At 46.0% G+C, this 11,236-nt stretch overlaps 1 protein-coding gene across 1 annotated transcript in view; it reads right to left on the minus strand.

Annotated features, from left to right (window-relative positions):
- Positions 1-11,024, minus strand: part of insrb (insulin receptor b) — a 73,754-nt gene extending 62,730 nt beyond the window's left edge. The window contains exon 1 of the mRNA XM_012924392.5: positions 9,675-11,024. Coding sequence (XP_012779846.2) covers positions 9,675-9,768 — 94 coding nt within the window. The 5' untranslated portion in view covers positions 9,769-11,024. The remainder of the gene's footprint in view (positions 1-9,674) is intronic.
- Between the last annotated feature and the right edge of the window lie 212 nt (positions 11,025-11,236).

Here is an 11,236-nt window from a genome sequence, read left to right on the forward strand (position 1 = left end):
GCTGAACGGTGCTGTGAGTTCAGAGATGCTCTTCCAAAGTATCAGGTCATCTCTGATCTCTGACATCAACAAGGCATTTTCACACTACGGTTTAAATAAAAGTGAGCCAGGATCACCACATTAAGTGTGCAATAAAAGGACCGCTTCAGGTGTTCGGTCGTGCTTGTTTTTGCACGTTCAGTTCAGCTAAACTGCAGCCTGTCTGCACTTTCAATTAAGGATCTCATTTTCTTTTCTACAGCCCAGCATCAGCAGGGCTGAACCTACAGCTGTTTTCTAATAACTCTCGTCAGTTTCCCTTAAATCCTCTGACAATATCGGTTTCTACAGGTCGAGAGTCATGACTCACTCACGTCTGTAGCTCAGCAGCTGTGAGTCATGTATCTATACACTCCCCACGGTTGGTCGTTTGATCCAGAACAAATCTGAGGCGGCTCAACTGATTAGCTGTAAACGTTCTCCAGATTTAACAAAAACGTCCCCGAGCAAACGTATTCTGGTGTTAGTAGCTCCGTTACTGCACGTGTGACTGCCTGAAGGTCACCCGTTACTCAATGAAATCATTGACACTCCTAAAACGCAGAAACAGTTCACGGTTCAGCCGATAGTTTTGTGAAGCGAGGCCAGATTCTGACTTTGGCTTCATGAAGTGGTGCAGAGGTGGAGTGAACAGAGGAGGGGATGTAATCAATTCATCCAGACAATCAAGATCAAACAGCTGTTGCCCTGCATTGTGTTATAAACCCAGCATCTTCTTTTGATTTCCACCATAAAAGCACAAACTCGCTCACTGATCAGTTCAGCTTCAGCCAACATGACAAAGAGAACCTTTGGTCGAAAAGGTCCATCTGGAAAATGGCTGTGACCTCCTCTGCTGGAGGTGGTGCAGGTGGTAGTCTCCACCTCTGTTTCCAGCTGTTGTAACGCTGCTGCAGAGAAGTGGCTGCGCACTACAGCAGCGGTGCCCAACCCCCGGGCCGCGGGCCAGTGCGTGAGTCGTTTGGTGCCGGGCCGCGAGAATTGAGCCTTCGGTGTTAAATTTACGGTTTTCAGGGTTTTTATCGTTAACTCTGTTTCTCTGGGTCTTTCCCGTGTTGTAGTTGTGCGTCTTATTTTGAAAGAAATATTTACCCGTTACCATAGCGACCAGAGAGCATTAAGGACGCTGCTAATAAACTTACACAGTGAATTCTCATTTATTATTATATTTACAAAATGCCAACGTTTTTGTCTCGGCCGTATCATTTTGTCTTGTTGCATTTATCCACAACACCTTAACGGCCGGTCCGTGACAACAGTGTGCGTCCGTGGCCGCTGCAGGACGTTATCACAGAAGATCCGCTGCAGCTGAGGAACCGCAGTCTTTAAAGCAGGACTCCTGTGGGTGTTTGTGATCATGCAAAACTGAAGAGTGAATCACAGTCTGCATTTATCACAGGATTATTAATCAATTGCATCACTTCTTTTACTGCAGCAAGCCTGAGACAGAATTTAGCTTTAAGGTGCTGTTATTGACAGACCGTGGGCGAGTTAGGGCCCGATCAGTACAGGGCTGATTGTGGAAGGAGACAAGATGCTCACACTTCAAGTGCTTTTAAATATAAAACAATCACGAACGATTAGGTTGCTTATGGCAGACATCTGCCTTAGGTTAGAAGAGGGGGGAAAGCCACAGCTGGCACCTTAAATCCTCAGTCTCCACAATCACACATTAAAATGTATAACCGGGCTCAGTGCAGTGGGACGTGTCTTTAGACAGGAAGAGGCTGGGTCTGCAGGGTCTGTCACTTACTGCCAGCACAGCTAGTGCTGTCACCATAGCAACGCATCTCATGCTACTCGATCAGGACAAAAACAGAGACCCCAACCCGGCACACGAGTCGCCGAACACTAAACGTGTACCCGTGAGCTCTCGTAAAAAGGACACAAACATGTGCAGACACACGTAGCCACAACGCAGCAAACAACATCATCTTAGAGGGCCACGTGATGCGGCGCACAACCTGCAGGTGAACACGTTAAGCATCGCTTAGACCCAGCTGGAGCAGGCGGGGTTAATAAGAGAAAGCAAATAAAGAGAGAGGCATCAAATGGATGCTGTTCACACCTTTAAGAGGCCTGAAAGAGGAGGCTTTCCCACAGCGCAGAGCAGGTGTGTGCATGCGTGGAAGAAAGGTCTGCAGGCTGTGTGCATCTGCAGTGTGAAGGAAAACGAACGAGCCCAGGGCGGCGAACCCGCTTACCCCTGAACGTGAAACGAAGGGAAGGAAGGAGGCTCGAGTTTAAAGGAGGAGTAGAGGGAGCAGAAGCTGTCGTGGAGGAAACGTGAAAAGCTGCATCACTTTTTAACATCTTCCATTGTTTCACGTGATATTTAAAAGGCTGCCGTATCCACATCACCCAGAAATGTCAAACTCATATGGCAACAGTTCGTCTGTGGCTTCAACTAGAAACGTGGCCCATACACACACTGCAGGACAACATTTAATGAGGTCAGATATTAACTGTAACAGCTGAACAGAAGAGTCTTTTCCCGCCTTCTCTTTTCAAACTCAGAAGCTTTGTTCATCTTTTATGTACAGTCTATGCAGCTGTCATTCAAATGGTAAATGGCCTGTATTTATATAGCGCTTTACTCGTCCTTAAGGACCCCAAAGCGCTTTACATATCCAGTCATCCACCCATTCACACACTGGTGATGGCAGCTACATTGTAGCCACAGCCACCCTGGGGCGCACTGACAGAGGCGAGGCTGCCGGACACTGGCGCCACCGGGCCCTCTGACCACCACCAGTAGGCAACGGGTGAAGTGTCTCGCCCAAGGACACAACGACCGAGACTGTCCAAGCCGGGGCTCGAACCGGCAACCGTCCGATTACAAGACGAACTCCCAACTCTTGAGCCACGATCGCCTCAGACCACAGATGTGATTCGTTGCCTGAAATCTGTAAAAGCATTAGCTGCTAATGTTGTTGGCATTTACAGTCAGATATGTCCACCACTGATTTCTCTCTGCAGCACTCGTCACCTTCGTTTATCATTTGGTCCCTGAGCTCAGTAACTGATCTGACAGCACGACTGTGTGCTTGCAGTTACATTAACTGCCAGCAGCCTCACTGGGCGCCAAACAGACACTTTTCAGTCACATGACAGGCCTCCATGTTCTGTCCATATCGCTCCAATGGCCTAAAGCGGGGACGTGACAGTAAATCCAGACTCGCGTGTCACAAACTGCAAAGACGTTTGATAAACGTTTCGTCTCCTGCTGGGCTTCACGTCGTCTCTGATGCAGACGTTACCATTGCTTTATAAACTGGCCCAAACAGTATTGCAGATGTACAAATCTGTAACTGGGATCAATTAAGCTGCTACGCTTTTTTTGAAAGCCAAAGAATGAGAAATCAGTTGCACGGCCTTATTCGGTTTATTGTCTCATCTGCAAAACATCCCTTTGTTGATCCCTGCGTTACGGGACTGGCTCAGCTTGGAGTTTACAGTGTGAAGTCCCCAACGGTTAAAATAGGGCAGATCCAAACAGCAACAAGGACTATCAAATCAGATTGTTGCAGCATGGCGTAACGGCGCGCTGCGTGTTCATGTGTGTGTGGGTGTGACCCCATCCCTCCCCTCTCAGCTAGACCACATTTCTGTGCAGTGAGCAGGGGTTTACATAAACGGTCACACTCCTCTATCTAGGAATGGGAGTCAGGGAGGAGGGCATCGGCTAGGCTTTGTGTTTAAAAACAACAACCTATCACGGCGCTGGCAGCCTGCGATGGGCTGGAAACTAGGGCTGAACGATTATGGAAAATAATCTAATTGCGATTTTTTGCCCCAATATTGCGATTGCGATTATTTTTTAAGGTCTTTGTCTTCTGTATTATTAAACAAAGACAAGCAATACATCATATAGTATGGCCAATACTATATTACATTAATTTTAAACTGTTCTTTCCTGGAAGACAGACCTCTGTTATGATGACATGAGGTGATGCATGAATTGATGACTGACATTTTTATTTAACTTCTTCAATCACAACAGTATATTTGAACATACACAATAGTTTATTTTTAGCTTACAAACATCTGAGCATAAAGTGCTGACAAGGAACCCTGGTGTAAACATTAAAATGAAAGTCAGTGCAATGTGCAGATTGCAGAAATATAAATAAACAAAATCAGTGGCTTTACCACACTCAGTTTTTCGACATCTGTGAACTACTAGACAGTCATTCAATGAAAAAATAATATTAAATAAATAAAACTAATAAATAAAAAATACACACATCTTACTGATCTCTGCAGTCAGTAACATTACACATAAAGTGCAAACATAATAGCAATTGTATAAACACACACACAAACACGCCTTTAAAGTTTAAAGGCGTGAAATTGGACGGTCTAGCCTTCTGAATCAGAAGGCTATTTCTGATTAGCTAATCAGAAATAGCCTTCTGATTAGCTAATCAGAAGGCTATTTCTGATTAGCTAATCAGAAGGCTATTTCTGATTAGCGTCACCGCTGTCTCGGTGGAGTTTAACAAACTCGGCCGTCTGCTTCTTGCTATCTAAAATATAACCAGACACTGGTGTAAATTCTCGACTGTCTCATACTTCTGTTTAATAAGTTTTCTGTTTGACGTTTAGTCAGCTGTGTGAAAACCAAGGAGGAACCCACCCGGGGGATTAATAAAGTTTTATTTTATCTAATCTAATAACTTTAATCTCAGCCAAACCGATTTACTCACGAACAAACAAAACACTGAAAAAAGCCCAACAATAACATTTTTAGGTTGTCTAAGTGACTTATATATTACGTTTAACCCGAGCAGCGAAACTCCGCGGTGATCTGAAAATGATGTGCCGGGAGTTGTGCCGTTCTCGGCCGCATCAGTAACCCTCGAGCTCCCGGCTAGCTGTCGAGCTGGTGGGTAGCAGACGCCTCTGAAAACGTCGAAGCACTTTTGCAAATATGGGATATCTTGATAAACCGAGCAGATATTTGATGTTTACACAACTACTTTCTCGCCTGAAAATATGTTAAAAGTTTATTTTGTGACCCAGAAAGATTAGTATGAGTAATTTTAAAACTTAGCAGCGGCCGCCATTGCTGGAAACTGGAGTTTGGCTGGGCCGCGCTATGAATTCTGGGATATGGTAGTAATTTGGACAGCCTTCGGCGCGTCGCTGTGACGTAATCGGTCTACAAATGCGGCCTCAGGAGGATGCAGCCCATGAATTGTATAATATAATCGCAGTATAATCGCAGCCTTTGCGGTTAGAAAATTGCACTTGATCATGTCGCGATATTATCGCAAATGCGATATATCGTTCAGCCCTACTGGAAACACGTCACCTGATCACGGCGACGGCCGTTAGATGTTACAGCGTGGTTTCCTCTTCGTAATGAAAGGTTTATGTCGGGATCAACGCGTTTTGACTGTTTGCTTATTTTGCAAGGTGACAGCAGCGCGGCAACATTTGCCTCCTAGCATGTTACGACTGGCTATCGGTATCGGATACCAGTAGTGCTGGTATTGGCACAGTACTGGAAAGTCACAATACCAGTAGTAAGCATCAAAACCAGTAAAATTTTCATTCACCGTGATTTTAAAAAAAAAAGAAGAATTCCAAGTAATTACATTTAATAATAATGGATTGCATTTATTGCGCTTTCACCTGTATTAAAGTTTCAAATCAGTATCATGGTGGTTGGAGACCATTTCCACATCATTGTATAATAAGCACAGGTGCACATTTTGAGGTACGAGTGCACTTGTTGCCAAATCCAGTGATCTGATTGGTCAGATCTGTTTATTCAGATGTGCAACACCTGCATTACAGACGGGAGAGTCTTTTTACGCATGAAATATTCACACAGATTTTACAGGCCTCTCTCTGGGAGAGACACCTGTCAGAGGAAACTCCTTCCCACTGTTCATATCAGCAAGCTCCTCCTTTCAGTTACTACCCACCCACCCTCGTGACCACAGGTGACAGTGGGAACGTAGCTCGACAGGTAAAGCGACAGCCTTGCTTTTACGCTCAGCTCTCCCCTCACTCGTGAGCAACACCCTAAAATTCTCCTAAACTTCTCTAATCGAGGTAGTAACTCGTTCCCAACTCAGAGTGGACCCTCCACCTCTGACCACCTACTACCTGCAGGTGTCTGAGGCTATGGTTAGTAGCCTCAGACACCTGCAGGTATGCAGTGCCAATCAGGCTTTATGTTTATTGCATTTTAAAAGTAAATCTAACATGTTAGCACAGTGCTGCAGAAATGCATTTACTCAGTGGCTCATCAAGCTGTGAATTTGTGGGAGTCAGAAGAGTCGTCTCGTGTTTTCCATCCCCCACTTGTTCCGCTGTTGATAAAAACTGCCGGGAACATGCACACAGTGGCAAGTTAGAAGTTGAAAGGGATACTTGGAAAGATAAGAGCAAAGGAGGAAGCACTTAGCAAAGGCACCCCAACAGTTAATTTCCTGTAGCAGTACATATCGCCTTCCTGGCCAACACTCAGGACCCAGTACACAGCCGGTGGAGGCTCAGTTCATGACCCCGATTGTCCACTGCCTCTGTGAACGAGGAACCGTGCGAAATGAACGGCAGCAACTTGCAATCAACGTCGGGCCGCGATATGAAAGCCTTAAAGATTCAGTGTGTTGCCAATGAAACAGGCAGCACAGGCTGTTCCAGCAAACTATGGTAAAGTGCAGGTGAATGCTAATGCTAAATTAGCCTGTACATACAGCTTTCTGTGTTTACACTTCTGTCTGACCACCTCAGACGTGAAGACTTCCTCTTCTGTCTTATCCAGAAGTCCGAGGACGTCCACACACCTGCGGTGTTTAGTCCCTTAAAATCAAACTCTTCTTTCTTTTCACTCATAAAGATGTGAAAGCAGTAATCGCACCCGGGTGCCGACCAAACAACCATACTGAGACCCTGTGGAGGACGTGGTCTCAGCAGCGTCTGTTTACCAACGTGAACCGACCTCAATCCGAACCGACAAGCAGGTTTACGCTGCAGGTTTGAGGAGGAATAACATTTCATAAGGATGAAGGTACTTTTAAATCGCAAAGGTCTGTACAGGTTTGCAACCAGCCGTGAAATGAATGTAAATTATCCATGTTGCTCCCGCCTCAGACACGCAAACTGAACGTTCTCGTGTGGTGACGTAGTGATGCATTTGGGTTCACTTGGATTTTTCTGCGTCAGGAAAAAAGCCACAAGTTTCACTTATTAACTGATGCGGACCAGAGGAAACGACCTCCGAGCGTGAAAACACGCCAACGCAGGCTTTTGTCAAAACAAACTGCCCATTTAAAAATGAAAAGAAACACCCATAAACATGCGGATGAAGCCTAATACAGTGTTCTCATCAACGCACACACAAATAAATATAAATAGAAAACATACATTGCCAGGAAGTAGGCTGGCCAGTAGCTGAAAAATGAGATCCTGCAGACAGCAAAGGGTGGCTGGGGCACATACTCGAAGTGAAACACACACACACCTACATGGTGGGCCACTTCAAAGACATTCCACAACGTGCACAGCATTGTCGGAAAATGCCAACGTGCACTTCACTGAAGAGTGCCTGAGTGTCCAAAAGGGGCTACAGACAAACTCGCAGACAAATGGAGGCCGAGCCTCGATTTTTACAACAGCACGCGGTTCTCCATTAGCTGAGCTGTCAGAGCAACTCTTCAACTGCTCCTCCTGAATAAATGACACCGCTCTGGAGATTTGATTGAGACCGCAAGAGGGGAAGAGCCAATCTGTGCGACCACGCTGGTTAAAGAAACACAGCTGTGCACGTATGTATATTCATGCATGCTCACAAGCAGCACAGCCGTGCCTGACGGGGGCCAGAAGTGGGCAGTTGCACAACTTGTTTTTCACAAGTCAGACCAGGAGACAGCTCAGCGGCAACATCTGAACAACCTTTCCTGATTAACTGTGACAAATGGGCCAATCACAATCAAACAACAGCCTGTGAAAGCTGATTTGTTACATGTTTTCTGAGGTGCAGTCGGCTACGGCGTGGGTTATTTATCAGGACGGCTTCTTCTCGTTCTTGTGTCTGAGATGGAGGTATCAGGCAGCATGTGGATCCAGAATGAAATATTCAAAGTATTTTGGTTGTTGCCCCGACCCCACCCCCTTTTTTTTGGCGTAAACATCTCAAAAGTGCCAAATATGGTCACTTCCCAGAGTCCTCACAGCCAATGACATGTACCCCATTCCCTGAGAGAGAGACGCGAGAGAGGGAAAAAAATAAAAAAGACCAGGAAGGAGGGGTACCAGCAGCCCGTCTCATAAGACCCCCTTTCAGGGGCCTCTGTTCTGTCTGCATACATGACCTGTGTAAAGTAGCCACATCGTTTCCTTTGAACCTGGCCGGCGGGAGCCATTTTAAGCAACACAACCTGAAGCTTGGAGAGTCCCACCATTGCTGACAAAAAGAAAAACAACAGGTTCCACTTTATGAATGGGTGCCCACACATTTACGTGGTCGACCTGCTCACTTGGACCAAGTTCACACACCCAAAAAAACAAAACACTGAGGCTTGGGCAACACGTCGTCCAAAAATCACTGAACACAAATCTCACAAGGATTAATGTGGGCCAAAGGTTAAACCGCTGACAAACACCCAAAATGTTCAATAATTGATTTCACGGGCGCTCCAGACTTTGTTTGTCTCATTCATTCATTTAATTTGCGATATAAGACACAAGTGACCTATTATACAGAGAAATGTATCATCTAATGCGGCCTCACAGCTGGCCCTGCAATTCTCATTTCACTGAGATCACCCTTAAAAATAAGAAATAACACAAATAAGAAATACCAGAGTGGGCAACAGTGCTCATTAACTTCATTCGGCCCATAAAATGTGGGCTCAAGTATGGTGCACGGTGTCCCTGTGTTAAAGCACCAGCTGAAAACAAAACAGCGCACAGCTGGATCGTGATTAATCTGTGGCAATGCACATCTGTATAGCTGTAATCACCATCCGCGCTAATTCATTGATAAAAAGAAATAAAACCGAGGCGCAGACTCTGGGGAGGAAGATCTGGAGCGGAAGGCAGATGGAGGCTGTCCCGCCACCTATGCGGACACTTCTCAGCGGCTAATTTGTTTACATCCAGGCTGCGTGTGCGCGTGAGAGGCCTAGCAAGCCTCGCAGGGCCAATCCTGCCGCCCCCAGTTTAGGCTCGCTGCCGCGGACCACCCTCGTCCAGTTACAGCCACTAATCTGACCCTCGGGTGGCGCATTTAGCGCGGGCCGCTAAAATATGTACCTTTAAGAGCCGGCGCGAGAGGGGCGGGGTTTATTAGCCGATAATTAATATTTGTGCGCCAAGTTATCAGCCACACGCACAAAACGGAAATTACGAGCCCCTTAATTAGACCTGGAGGAGAATCTGAGCATGCGCCAAAATGAAAGCAACAGTCCCGTGACTCACATCATCACGCTGATTGATAAAAAGAAGAAAATGCCCCCCCAGCAGTGACTGCAAGGTTCAAGAAAAACACACTATTGTTCATGTTATAATGCAAACATCTGCGCTTAGGACAGGGTCATTTCCCGCGAACACACACTTCACACTCACGTGAAGTTATGAGTTATAAGAAGTCATTAAAAAAATGAAATAATACTCACTTTCTCCTTTTATTAGTCCACACTGGCATATAATGCAGGTGCACATGATAAACAACACCATCTGTGCTCGCAGTTTAAGCGTCAGCCGCCTCATTTTGGCTGGAGGATAAGTTATGCTCGCTTCTTGAAGTCGTTCAAAAAAAAATTCCAATCTTCAGGGAGAAATGTTTAAAGTGAACTAAGAAATTGCTAAAAACTTAAAAAGGTCCAATAAAGCCAGCCGATTTGAGGTTTCCTCCCCCTGTAAGGGGGTTATAAATTGATAACTGTCTTCTGTGCCAAATGTGTTATGTACGTGAGACACTAAATAACGTGATCCTGGGTTCTGGCGACACATGTGCGAGTAAAAAATTTCATTTTCCAGAAGTGAAGTCGACAGTCCACGTTCATCTGTTTGATTTTGGTGCCCCGCTAAATCAAGGGGGGGAAATGCTATTATTATTATTATTATTAATAATAATAATCCCACACACAGACAGAGCTAGTTTGGAGATCCCCTAAGAAGGTCCGCTGGCCCCGGGCTCATTTCCCTGTAATGTGCCGCTCCAGTGAGGGAGGACCCCGGGAGGTATTTCAAAAACAAAACGCTGTTTTCCTCACGCAGACACGCGCTGGAGTTGTGAATAGCACCCCCCAAAAAACACAGGCAGCCTTTGAGCTCTCGTTTTCTTTCAGAAGTCTTTATATCACCTCCTGCGTCCTGGTGTCTTCACACAAGCTCGTCTCCCTTTTCTTTGAGCAGGGAGCACATCCCAGGAAACTCCGGCAGGAAAAACGTGCAGCTTTCCTCGCTTCGACCTCCCTCTGAACTCCTTCACCCCCGCTGACCACCGCAAGCCCGTAAAAACGACAAAACGGCGGAGAGGGGAAAACTAACCTGGAAAGGTTTGAAAAAACGCCACTTTGCTCTCACATTCCCCGCGAGGAGTAAAAGAAGCCAGAAAATAACAACAACAATGCCCGCATTCACCGTGCACGCTGCCGCCGTGAGGTGAGGGAAGTCGCCACACCACGCCGCCCGTTCCTTCCCTCAGATTAACGTTAGCTGGAGGGGGCTAAACGGCTAACGTTAGCTAGCTAATCCAAAACAAACGAGGTTTCGGTGTCGGCGACGAGAGTTCAAAATCAGAATAAAATCAAAAACACGCTTAAAGTGAACAGTCCGAGTCCGCCAGCCCAGAAGAAAAGGACAGGAGAAAAAAACGATGAGGTAACGATACGTAAAAAAGACTTAAAAAGACGGGTCAAGTGTAAAAACTTGGATTCCCGTTTAGCGATCGCTCTCCCTCAGGTTCCCCCTCTTTCCGTCTCTCTCTCTGCGAGCCTCCCCACCAGTAAACAAGTCCTGCCAGTCACCTCAGCTGGGCCACGCAGGGTCTGCGGGAAAACCCGGAACGGAGCGCTTTGTGACACTGCGCTGCTCACTGCGCTCGCCGTCCTCGCATAGCAACACGTTTTATTACAAAAGCAGACACAACACAGGGAAATAATTAAAAAATATATAATTAATGTGGAATAAAATCAGATGAAGCAGAGCGAAGAGTCTGTGGACAAAATAATAG

Source organism: Maylandia zebra, linkage group LG23, assembly GCF_041146795.1.
Source record: "Maylandia zebra isolate NMK-2024a linkage group LG23, Mzebra_GT3a, whole genome shotgun sequence".
Classification (NCBI taxonomy): domain Eukaryota; kingdom Metazoa; phylum Chordata; class Actinopteri; order Cichliformes; family Cichlidae; genus Maylandia; species Maylandia zebra.